Genomic DNA, 13,518 nt, shown 5'->3' with positions numbered 1-13,518 from the left:
CAAATATAATGCAGTGAATTGGAGGTTATTAAAGTTAGATTGGTACGTTTGGATGTTAATGATCATAAAAACAACACAGGGTCGTTTGATGTTGTTTTGAACATGTGCATTCATGTGTTCCCGGTTAAATAAATATATAAAGTGTGTGTCTGTTTAAATTGCATTGTGGTGCAGTGTGGCAGTCTGTAATAACAGAGTGTGTGTGTAACAAAGGGAAGCATGCTCTCCTTTGTGTTTCCTCTGAGTGTGTTGCAGCTTTGTTGGCTCTGCTCCTTTGTTGCAAGTACAAAAGAAACAGAGAGAGACTGAAGGGCTGATCCAGGACCAGCAGAGGGCGCTGTGTCACGGTGAGAATCAGGCAAACACGGGAGAAGAGCATGGGTCTGTAATTGGCTGTAAAGATATATAAACAATTGCTAGGCTGGGAATATGTCCGCACTAGATTCAAGATGCAAGGCTTTATTGTCATGTTGTAGCTACAGTGTAGATATGGCAATGAAAAACTGAAGTCAGGAAGTGCAACATGAATATATGGACATAAAACAAATAAAACGCATCAAATACAGCAAGAGAATGTTTTGATATGAGCACTACTTTTTCACATGCTTGATTTTGTACCAATTACAATTTCAAAGCATCATTTTTTCTGAATAATATCTTGCACCAAGAAATTAACCAACAAAAGAAACATATCTATATCTATCTATATATATATATATATATATATATATATCCATCTATCTATCTGTCTGTCTGTCTGTCTGTCTGTCTGTCTGTCTGTCTGTCTATCCATCTATATATCTATCTATCTATATCTGTCTGTGGCTGTCTGTCTGTCTGTCTGTCTCTCTATCTCTCTATCTATCCATCTATCTATCCATCTCTCTATCTATCTATATATCTGTCTGTCTGTCTGTATGTCTTTCTGTCTGTCTGTCTATCCATCTCTCTCTCCATCTATATATCTATCCATCTCTCTCTCCATCTATATATCTATCCATCTATATATCTATCTATCTATATCTGTCTGTCTGTCTGTCTGTCTGTCTGTCTGTCTGTCTGTCTGTCTGTCTGTCTGTCTGTCTGTCCGTCTATCTATCTATCTATCTATCTATCTATCTATCTATCTATCTATCTGTCTGTCTGTATGTCCATCTCTCTATCTATCTATCCATCGATCCATCTATCTGCAATCCAGCTAAATAAAAGCTAAACCCTTATGTGATTCTGCAAATGTGGCTCTTTTCTACTTTACAGAGGAGCAACATGGCTCGCTCCTATATGCTCATATTAGCTACAGTAAACAGTACTTTTAGAACATGTGAAGTCTGAAAGTAGAGCCTACGAAACCCTGCGATGCGTCACAGAGCGAACTCACAAAGCAACTTTACAAATGACTTGATTTTGCGGGTTGAATTTGCATCATGTAACCACCAACCTAGCAACCAGTTTGACTGATACGCACACTTCTCTCTCTCATGTCAAATAACATGTGCCGCAATCAGTGTCTTAAGTCTCACGAAACCATGATAAAACAGCTGGTTTTACTCAAAAACATGCTGCTAGACTTGACCGCACCTATTGTTTCGAAGACCACTAAAGCACTGAAACAATACGCCTGGGTGTTTTCTAAGGGTTGAGAGAATATGACAGGAATTTGGGATTCTGCGGAATTTCAGACGTACAAGAAGAACCTCAGATGCTCCTCGTTTAATATTAAAGCGAGATAGAAACCAGGCTGAAAGTTGGAGGCTAAGTGAGTCCAGATATTCCCACAGTTAGCAGATGAAAGGCTCTGGTGCAAATGCATAAAACTTAAAATGTGTGCATCCAAAATATTTGCAAAGGCATGCAAGAGAGCTGGCCTAATAACAGTTTATAAGTTAAAGGGGATACACATATTTAACTTACAGTAACACTATTTTCTAAAGCAGTGATAAAACTCACAGCGAAAGCATGTCGTAACAATAGAGCAGTCCTTCATTTTCTCAAGAGAGTGGGGTTGAGTATATTAACTCAATATAATTAGTAGGCATAACAAAAGGAGTGTTTTCAAAGCCTATAAACATACCAGGAATGTTATGGAAAACGGCATACAAACTCTTCTGATGTAACGTGAGGTTAAAACTGAAAAGGCACATTTTTCTAGATGCTCCTTGTTTAATATGAAAGGTCCCCTATTAGACTGTTTTTCATCAATATATTACAGGTCTCAGATATATACAAAACATGTCTCTGAAGTGTTTGGCTCCAAACACCAAACAGATCATTGCAGCATTACCCGTAATCCCCTCTGTTTCAGCCCTGTTTCAAAAGTGCTGATTCTCTGTCTGTTACTTTAGATGAAAATAAGGAGCCCCTCCCCACGCCCCTCTGAGAGAGATTTCGTTAAAAAGAACACAATAGGTGCTTTCACACCAAGTACTTTGCCGTATACTTAGTTCCCAGCACTTAGTTCCCCCATGGAACTAAGTACAGATCGCGTTCACACCGGAATAAGTTCCCTGAGGGAAGATTACGCAAATGAAGCTGCTGACGTCACTTCTTCTTCTTCTGCTTTGGGTTTACTGGCAGGCCGCAAACAACTTCACGGCGTTTACTGCCACCCAAAGTCCCCGGCCGGAAGTCCCCGGAGTTGAGGACTGGCTTCAGTAGAAGCTGCTGGGACTCCCAGCAGCTTCTACTGAAGCCTTCCGAGTAAATCGCCAGAACGCCGACACCTCCTCATCTCCACCGCTCCCATGTTTTATTTTGTGTTGCCATAAATTAGTCTCTCTGCGTTGGTGCGCGGGGCTAATGCTAATGCTAATGCCAGCAAATACAATGGCGGCTTCACAAAACTTTTAAGAGTTTTACGGGGCGTGGTTTGCAATTCGCCCAGCCAATAGAAATTGATACTTTTTTGGTACTTTTTTTTCTCCCCAGGAGAGTAGCACCTCTCTAGCAGGGACTGAAAAGCTGGGAAAAAAGTTCTCATAACCTAAGTTCTCTTTTTGGTGTGAACGCAAAATTCCAGGACTATCGGAACTAAACGGGAAACGTTTGGGTAAAAGTACTCGGGTGTGAAAGCGCCTAATGGTGCTCTAGGAGGAGATCCAGGTGATAAGGTGGGGGGAGGGGGTTACCTTGGTTGCTGATTGGCTAATGGTTACACGAGCCAAAACATCGTTATGACATCATAAAGTGGCCAAAATCTGATCAGCTCATTTTCAGACAGGTTTTTTGTAGAAATGGATCAAAAAGAGAGAGAATCTTTGTTCCTGAAACTTTCAGAGTCTCTTTCCACAGAGGGGACACATGTTGATGTAGAAGAGACATGAAGAAGAGGGGACACATGTTGATGTAGAAGAGACATGAAGAAGAGGGGACACATGTTGATGTAGAAGAGACATGAAGAAGAGGGGACACATGTTGATGTAGAAGAGACATGGAGAAGAGGAGACACATGTTGATGTAGAAGAGACATGAAGAAGAGGGGACACATGTTGATGTAGAAGAGACATGAAGAAGAGGGGACACATGTTGATGTAGAAGAGACATGAAAAAGTGGAATTTGCATAATAGGTGACCTTTAATATTAAAGTGAGACAGAAACCAGGCTAAAGGTTGGAGGCTATGTGAGTCCAGATATTCCCACAGTTAGCAGATGAAAGGTGGGTCTGACTGACGGAGGTTAGCAGAACCGGGCTTCCTTTGAAAAGCAGCTGATATTTCCCCGGGGTTAGTTGGGTTTCGACTGGCAGCTCTCTCATTGTGGGAGAGATTGGGAGGCCTGGGCTCTCACAATGCTGTCCACTTTTTCCGTAACAAGAGGTTAAAGAGGTGAAAGAGTGATAGAGGGAAACAACAGGGTAAATTATAGCGTGGTTTTGCAAATTGCTTGCCCTTCAAATCGCTTGTTTGTTTTGAGGCTAATTTCATATGTTTATTTGGCCGATTTTCCAAAAATACCTCAACTTTTGGTGCATTATAGCGTACTGATGTTATACTCCTGGAAACCTACGCTCTTACATTGGTGGACAGAACTTTTTGAGTGTCTGATTTGGTTTTTAACTGCATTTATAACATCCATCTCCCTTTGTTCTTTTGTAATTTAAACTGTAAAGATGGCCCTTTCCAATCTCTTACAATAAGGGCCAATAGGTGCATGCGTTCACACCGAGTACTTATTCCCGGAAACTTTTACCCCCATTTTTAGTGCCTGCTAGAGAGGTGGTACCAAAAAAGTACCAAAAAAGTACCAATTGGCCAGGTGAATTGCAAACCACGCCCCATAAAACTCTGAAAAGTTTTGTGACATTAGCATTGTTAGCATTCGCCCCGCGCACAAACACAGAGAGACTAACTTATGGCAACACAAAAGAAAACATGGGAGCGGTGGAGATGAGGAGGTGTCGGCGTTCTGTCGATTTACTCGGAAGGCTTCAGTAGAAGCTGCTGGGAGTCCCAGCAGCTTCTACTGAAGCCAGTCCCTAACTCCGGGGACTTCCGGCCGGGGACTTCGGGCGGCAGTATACGCCGTGAAGTTGTTTGCGGCCTGCCAGTAAACCCAAAGCAGAAGAAGACGAAGTGACGTCAGCGGCTCATTTGCGTAATCTTCCCTGAGGGAATTTATTCCGGTGTGAACGCGACCTGTACTTAGTTCATGGGGTACTTAGTGCCGGGGAACTAAGTACGGCAAAGTAGGCCTACTTAGTGTGAAAGCGGCTCTTGAAACCTGTGATGCCTTATGCTATAAGCTAACGAGTCTTAGGCAATCTCTGAAGTGAATTCCCAAATATTACGTTGGTATTGAGGTTGCAAATGACCTTGAAAATAATAGACAAACTCACCATGAGAGCAATATTGTGTAATACTACTATATCAAAGGTCCAGAACTGCAACTAAATTGACCTTTAGTTTGAAACGTATCTTAACAAGAAAACGTATTTCTAGAGAAGTCAGGAGAAGTCAACTTTATTGTCAATCGTTCAGTTTGTGTGTACAGACAGAGAGATCGAAATACCGTGTCCCACAATCCCGAATACAAAAATACAAATATAAATAAAAATATGTATATCCTATATATACACAATCAACAGACACATTTATATGCACACATTTAGACGTGAAAAAAAGCACAACAATCTATATATACAAATTAACTGTCACTTCTATATCTTTGGGAAATGTACATTAGTGCAAGATTGTCCATAGCAGCGTAAAAAGTGTCTGGTGTTGGATTTGAGTGTCTGAGTGTGTATTATTGTATAGTTGTAAAAGGTCAAATTGTAGGCCAATGCATGATGTATAACAAACACATTGGACATAATGCATGAGGACAGAAACAAATTACCAATGAAATGACATTTAGCAGACAGGTGGTCGAGCATTGGTAAAACATGGCAGTGTTTGAAGGGTCTATTTCCCAGCGGGACCAGCTGCACTTCACATGATCCCACTGCAAGGTGTTTGGGATAAAAGTATCCAGCAGATTGTTGCACGCAGAGTGTAGTAGAGGCTTGGGAGGCCGAGCGTGGCATTCTCCGAGAAGTGGAGGAGGAACTCAGATCCTCCGCTGGGAAAAGAGGGGGGGAGAGTCCTGCTCGAATGCTTTAGGAACCAGAGGTGGGAAGTAGTGTAGTACAAATACTTCGTTATTATACGGGATAGGTAATTCACTTTTTGTTATATTCCATGGAATGCTCTTAACATCCCGATAGCAATAAATATATTAAATGCTTTGACAATAAATACATTAAAACATTGAATCTGTGGAAGCCATGGCGCTGTAAAAAGCACGACCAATCATCTGAGCCGGCTAAAGTAACTGGATGGGCTACCTGCCTGTCAGCCTTCCATCTGTGCACAAATTTATCTCGTGCCCTCAAACAGCTGGTTCCTTTAGTCTGAATGTGTGTTTGGTGCGTGATCATTATTCTTTAGAGTCATTGCGTGCCTATTGATTTGAACACGATCCGTGTATCCATCATTTCCTGGTCTTCTCTAAAGAAGAGGGACCAATGGAAACGTTGTCATGTTGCCGTTGTTCAGCATGGAAACATTCATTAGCTAACAATGACATTATTGTTCTATTAATATAAAGGGAGGTCAGGTACTCTTTAAAGCAGCTGCTAGTTATGGGTACTTTTTACTGAAGTACACTTCAAAGCCTCTTTACTTTCACTTGAGTAAAGAAGTTTAGCCAGTACTTCTACTTTCACCTGAGTACTTTTAATTAAATACGAGTATCTGTACTTCTAATTGAGTAAAGGATGTGTGTACTTTTGCTTAAATACTTGCTCAAAGCGTGTGAATGAAGAGGATGTTTGAAGGGCTCGCTTTTGCATGATCTTAAAATATGAGGAAAGTAGTTTTTGAAGAAACTTGCTAAATTTAAAGTCATAATTCAACATTTTGGAGAAACATTAGCCAATCATTAGCCCTTAGCTTAGCACAAAGACAAGAATACAAAGGGGAAAAGTATCTTTGAATGTGAGGAAAGAAGTGTATAGTGTATGGAGTATCTCAAGGTTTCTAAGCAACTTGCAAAGTTCTAATTCAACATTTTGAGAAACATTAGCCAATAGTTAGCCATTAGCTTAGCACAAAGACAAGAAGACATGCGGAAAAAGTAGCCTGGCTCTGTCCAAAGTTATTCAAGTAAATGTGATCTGTTCGTATCAGACTTGTGGTCACCTTTGCATCATCAATACACAATAAGACAAGACTATTTTGAGCTTATATACAAACTAAATTAAGAAAAAATAAATATTATAATACATTTTTGAAGTGTTTCCTTTGTATGATCAGTAAATATGAGGAAAATCGTTTATCTTTGATTTAAAGTATGTAAAAAGGTGTTAAGCAATTTGCTCAATTTAAAGGAATCAAAGTCAACTTTATTGTCAATCTTTCAGTTTGTGTGTACAGACAGAGAAATGCCGTTTCCCACAATCCCGAATACAAAAGTACGTCTACAAATATGTATACCCTATATATACACAATCAACAGACACATTTATATATATGCACACATTAGAATAGATCCACATGAGCCATTAGCTTAGCACAAAGACATGGGAGAAACAAAAACGTACTCTGGCTTCGTCCAAAGTTTCAAAAGCATCCTGAGGTGAAATACTTTTTAAAAAGCGTGACAAATGGCAGATGCCGTGGAAGGCTGGGTGTAATGAAACGTGGATTTGATCTGAATTCACCGCAGTGTGCCAAGGAGGGGATTGGTTTGAGCGTTACAGGCCGTGTGAGGTCACACCAGCTGACACGCTGGCTGGCCGGCTCCCAAACTCTCAAGCGGATTCTCACATGACCGGAGAGCGGCTCTGTGCGTTTTAATAAACCTCGGGCTTTGCAGGAAACCGGTCCAAGATTTTGGGGAGCTGTTAATATTCTCAGGGCGTGATCAGAGTGATCTAAGGTCACTAAATTAGCTTTTACTTACAGGTGGATGAGAGAGAAATGGGATGTTAAACAAGGTAAAAAACTACAGGGAATAGTGTCAAGTGAAATGCGTAATTATCCATTCAAAATTGAAGTTACTTCTTTGATTTTAGATTTTTTATTTTACAGAGGAAGTCTGTTTTTTCTGCATTTGTTTTATAAGATTTTACATGGACAACATTGATTAAATCATGATTAATTGCCTAAATGTGGCCTTTGTGGATCCATTATATTGACTTATTGCTGCAGATTAACTTTACATTTTTCTACTAAATCTTGCTCAAAACTGCATTCAAAATGATACTTGGTAAAAATCATACAAAATACAAATATTTGTTATACTCTATTAATCCTTCTTAGATATGTATTTAATTGGTTGTCTCTCATTTTATTTACTTTTTTAATGCTCATATTTTAAGTATAAATCTTGTTACTTTTGAATATTTTTGTGGATCATATGGTTTTATATTTTCTATGAATTATGAAATGAAAGCGTGAAATATAAAAGTAGTATTTCTGATACAATTATGTGTAAGCAGCTGTTATTTATTTCATTTCAGGGTAATGGCTCCTATAAAATACATGAAGGTCTGAAATATATATATATTTTTTAAAAACCTAAAGCCTGACCCCAGACCTGTCTGCTCACAGCTACAGGGGGAAGACTCCGGGGGCTCTTTGGTTCGTCTGCAGGTCTGGGATCAGCTTTCTACGTCAAAAGAATAGCTGTAAACCCTAACAACAGACTCCAGATCAGCCCTGAAGTCACCGCCTTATTTTTAACTTCAGTAAAACTCTCTGCAACGTGATTGGTGGCAGCTATTGACTCAAAAGCACCCATACCCTCCACCGATTGGCTGACGCAGCTGTCATGTAACGTCAATCAAACTGACGGACCAATCAGAGCCAGTGTTTGCGTCTTTGTTCCTCCCGTTTGGAGTGTGACGTAGAGGGTCATGTGTTGACGTAAAAACTCTAATATCCCACAGCGATTGGTTGCCACAGCCTTCATTGAACGTCAATCAAACTGACAGACCAATCAGAAGCCGTGTTTGGGTCTTTGTTCCTCCCGTTTGCTGTGTGACGCGGAGGGTCATGTGTTGTTTGTGCTCTCGCCCGTAGAGATGTGTTAAGGAGGAGAAGGGAACGGATTGCTAACCCGAGCTAGCCGGATCCCTCCCGATTATAGAAAACACGGCAGTGCGTGGCCATGCACACACGGCAGGATTAAATCCGTGAGAAAAAAGCACGCGTTGGAATACAAAAAAAGGGACGAGAGGACTACTTTTCTGGCGGAATAACAAAGCCGGTGTGGATTTTGCATTAAAAAAATCTGAGCCAACTGGCCTAGCCAGACTCTGGGAGCTCGTCTCCCAAAAACAACAAGAATGGGGTCTAGCTCCACTCCGAATAGCTAGTAAAGAGTGACCTTTGATTGCAGAATGGCAAATTTCACGAATTACCAGGAGGGTAAAGCAGTGATGTTGATGGTGGAGGCGCACGGTACAAATGGAGACGGATCGGTCGGGGAACCCCCTTCCCAGTTAATTAATATCGGAGGTGGTGCTGGTGGTGGTTCTCGCTTGCATCAACATCTACCGCCCTCCAACCACCACCATCACTACCAGCTGGCCCCACAGCAGCAGCATCTTTCCGGGGAAAACATTGCAGAGTCTCCAGGCTGCAGGAAAGCCTCATCTTCTTCCACCGCGGAGGAATCTGCCGCTTCGCTCGCCGCTAGCGGCAGCCATGTCTACGCGGCGGTGAGCGTCACTAACACCTCGGATGTTGTGGATGATATTCGCAAATGTGGCTATTTAAGGAAGCAGAAACATGGACATAAGAGGTTTTTTGTGCTCAGGGCTGCCAGTCACCTCGGTCCGAGCCGCTTGGAGTATTATGACAGCGAGAAGAAATTCAGGAGCAGCCTGCGCTCTGCTGCCGCTGCTGCTGCCGCGTCTGCTGCAAGCGGTGGAGTGGTGGCCGCTTCTCCCCCGAAAAGGGTTATTTACCTCTACCAGTGCTTCACGGTGAACAAAAGGGCGGATTCCAAAAACAAACACCTCATTGCGCTTTACACTAAGGATGAATATTTTGCCATTGTGGCGGAAAACGAGCTGGAGCAGGAGGACTGGTACGTGGCTGTCAGTGAGTTGATGTGTGAGGGCAAAAAAGGGCATGTGGATTCAGATGATTTAGATGATGGATATGGTACTGTCACCCCTGGTACTGTGTTTAAAGAGGTGTGGCAGGTGAATGTGAAACCTAAAGGACTGGGTCAAACTAAAAACCTCACAGGTGTTTACCGGCTTTGCCTCTCAACGAAAACGGTTCACCTGGTAAAGTTGAACTCTGAAACCCCCTGTGTTAACCTCCAGTTGATGAATATCAGACGCTGTGGACATTCAGAAAGTTTCTTTTTCATTGAGGTGGGTCGCTCCTCCTCTATCGGGCCCGGGGAGATATGGATGCAGGTGGATGATTCTGTCGTGGCCCAAAACATGCATGAAACCATCTTGGAGACAATGAAAGCCCTGAAAGCTTTTGCAGAGTTTCGGCCCAGGAGTAAGAGCCAATCATCCGGCTCCAACCCGATGCCCTTCATCACAACGCGGCGCCATCTTGGAAACCTGCCTCCGAGCCAGACGGGACTCCAGCGGCGGTCGAGAACAGAGTCAGTCGTCGGCACGCCACCGTCGAGTAAAAGCTCCGGGGCGAGTGGTTATCGCTTCCGAACATCCAGTGAGGGCGAGGGGACGATGAACCGGCCGTTTCGCTCCGCCACAGGAAGTCTGGTTCACCTCAACTCTGCACGGGCCCATCATTGTCGTCAGGAAGGCGCCGGCAGCAGTGGTGTCGCTACAGGAAATGCTGGTACGAGCACAGGAAGTGGACGCTACGTCAGAGCCATCCAGGGGTCGTCGGCCGCTTACCATGCCCGCTCCGCCTCACTCCCAGTCTCCCACTTCCCCTCCACCACCAGCCCAGTTAGCGTATCCTCCAGTAGCGGCCATGGCTCCGTTTCCGACACACTAACCCGCCCATCGAGCGCCTCAATATGCGGCTCTCCATCCGACGGAGGCTTCAACTCATCGGATGAATACGGATCCAGTCCCGGCGACTTTAGGTACTTCCGGGTGCGGAGCAACACGCCAGACTCCCTCGGAAACACGCCGCCAATCAGAGAAGAGAACTGTCTAAACGACTACATGGCGATGGGCTGGAACCGGGAAGTGTTCGGCACCAGCTCTGGAAACAACAGCGGAGGAGACACGCCACGAGACGAAAGCACGTCGACGACGGAAGAGGACCGCTTTTCTTCATCGTCGCTGAGGAGGAGGACGCATTCGTTCTCCAGAGCGGCTGCTGCTGCTGCTGGCGGTAGTGGAGTGACTGGTGGATCTGGAGTAGCAGTTTACCAGAAAATGACCCAGACCAACTTCTCATTGGAAGAAGGGTCGGATATCGTGTTACCGTTTGGCAGTGGGTTGCTTCGTGGCGGGCCTTCTTCCTCTTCTTCATCGCTACGATCCGACTACAGCTCCTGCTCCGAGCACAGCCAGCCGAGCCGACCCTCCACTCTCTCCCGTACTGAAACCAGCTCTAATCGCCCTCCTCCATCTTCCTCTTCCTCTGCTAAAGAAGACAGCGGCTACATGCCTATGATGTGTGGCGTGGCTTCATCGTCGCAGGACACTCCGCCTGACTACATGCCTATGCAACCCGGCTCTTACCCCCACCCCGTCTCTAATTCCCCGCAGTTTCACAGTCCAACTTTAGGTCACCGTTCAGCCCACCAGCTCCAGCCCCAAGACTCCCACGGCTACATGATGATGCTCCCAGGGGGCGGAGGCTCTCCTTCCCCAGGACATCCGGCCTCCCCCAGCCCTCACAGTAGCTCCAGCATGCCCGATGGGAGTGACAACATAGCAGAGAGACCAGAAAATGGAGAATATATGGACATGTCGTACTGCAGCGGTGGGTTACGAAAGCCCCCAAATGAAGGGAACGGTGGGTATTATACACCTGGTACACCTGAGGGCACCCCAAAGTCTTACAGCCCTTATTTCTCCCTCCCTCGCTCCTACAAAGCCCCCACCAGAGAGAGAGATGAGAAGGAATATGGGGAGTATGTTCCCATGAGTTCTCCTGCCAAGCCAGTTTTTTCATCCATTGCCACAGCTTCCATGTCAACACCAGAGAAAAGGGGTGGGGGAGGCAGTAGCGGCAATTTAACCCCTTCACACCCACCCCCGCCTTACGGTGCTCATCACACAACCGCAGCGATGGCCGACAGACGCGCCGAGAGGCCGAACCGCCTTCCTTTGGGCCGAAGAAGTTTCCACGGTCCACTGCGGGTTAGTGAGCCCCCCACGGCGTCTTCAGGCACCTCAACATCTGTCCCCGCCACCGTCAGCTCCTCCGAAAGACCCTCAAGTCCCGGAGAGTATATAAACATCGAGTTTGGTGATCATTATCCTCACCAACAACAGCCCCCCGATTATCCCCACACTGTCCAAGACGAAGCGCCTTCTTCAAGTGACCGCCGCTCCTCCCCTCACCAGGATTATATGAGTGTGGAGGTGGGGGCAGATCAGCAGGACGCCTCTGGATGTAAAAAACAATCACCCAGACCCAGTCTAGTCGCCCCCTGGAACCCACCGAGCTACATCCGACCCCTGGCTACCAACCCTGGGGCCTCTCCTGGAGCCGGAGATCACTGGAGGTCGATGAACGACGACTACACGGACATGACGTTCAGCAGAGGTGAGAGGACTCAAACCAGTCCGACAGCCATGCTGCAGCATCTCTGTGTGATAGAGGGACGTTACGGCCACCCTCCCCCCGCCTCTTCCTCACCCCCTCTCCTTCCTCTCACCCCTTCGAGCCCAGGAAGGGTGCAGACACAACAGCTGGAGCCCAAGGTGGTTCGAGCCGACCCGCAAGGCCGACGGAGACACAGTTCAGAGACTTTCTCCTCCACATCTTCCTCTAATTCAACTCCGTCTGGACTTGTACCCTCAGCAAACCCCCCAACACTGGCCAACCCCACAGCCCCTTACCTAGCGGAGGGTCAGGCTTCCAGGTGGACCAGCTCGGCGTCTTTTGACAGCATGTGGGTGTCCATGGAGGGTCTCGGCAGGGAGTCACCGGTTCACCATGCTCCTGTAAGATCCATGGAAATGGGTGCAGCATCGTCATCCTCTGGAGGCGGCAGGATGTGCAGGAACATGTCTGTGGGATACCAGAACGGCCTGAACTACATCGCCTTGGAGCTGCGGGAGGATGGGAGTAACGCGGGAGTAACGTCTGGAGCCGGGAGCAGCAACGGGGGTTTGGCGTCGACGCCGGGGACGGTGCCCACGCCGGAGAACGGAGCCTACGCCAGCATAGACTTCACCAAATCAGACGGGGTCACGACGACAACGAAGGGTGAGTATACAAGTGTGTGTTTGGGTCTGAAGATGCTGCATTGTGTCTCCTTTGACAGGCATTAGTCACATTTTTATATTTATGTTGCAACTTTCAAGCAAGATGCAGCCCGTAAAGTGCTTTGCAGAGCAAGAGAAGATACATACAAACAATAACAATGAGTGCAAATAACGAGTAAGAAACATATTTTGAAATTAGTTACGAAAACAAAACAGAAAAATCACAACCACTAAAATGACCCCGGATTAAAACCCAAATTAAATAGTTAATTTACATTCCAAGGGAGATTGCTGTTCAAAAATCCAAAAGGTTATTCTCTCCTTTCATATCTAGGAAATACAACCGTTGTATTGCTTTACTACAGTCGACACACACATTTGACAGTGTGTGTGTGAGAAAATGAGTGAAAGAGGATATTTTCTCCCCTCCCTGAAATCTAAAATAACCCGAAGTGCCGCATGCTATTATTAGTCGCATTTTATCTAGCGAATCTATTTTGGATGGAGTCTCTGTGATCTTGACAAGGCTGCGTTCGAGCGCTTTGAGCAGCCAGAAGTTACTCTTTGAAGGCATCTATCCAGGGAGCTGAAAGTCTCGCCTATAACAGGAAGTGGCACCAATATGTGGTTCACGTTGAGGTCTGTG

At 45.2% G+C, this 13,518-nt stretch overlaps 1 protein-coding gene across 1 annotated transcript; it reads left to right on the top strand.

The window, feature by feature from the left end:
- Nucleotides 1-8,428: 8,428 nt before the first annotated feature.
- LOC117560169 (insulin receptor substrate 2-B) lies at nt 8,429-12,873 on the top strand (the record flags this gene model as incomplete). The annotated part of the gene is given in 1 exon segment (XM_034236985.1): nt 8,429-12,873. A coding segment is annotated over 1 exon segment (3,991 nt), but the record flags the coding sequence as incomplete, so codon positions are not given.
- Nucleotides 12,874-13,518: the final 645 nt, after the last annotated feature.

This window comes from Gymnodraco acuticeps, unplaced genomic scaffold (assembly GCF_902827175.1).
Source record: "Gymnodraco acuticeps unplaced genomic scaffold, fGymAcu1.1, whole genome shotgun sequence".
Lineage (NCBI taxonomy): Eukaryota > Metazoa > Chordata > Actinopteri > Perciformes > Bathydraconidae > Gymnodraco > Gymnodraco acuticeps.
This window is presented reverse-complemented; position numbering and strand designations above follow the sequence as displayed.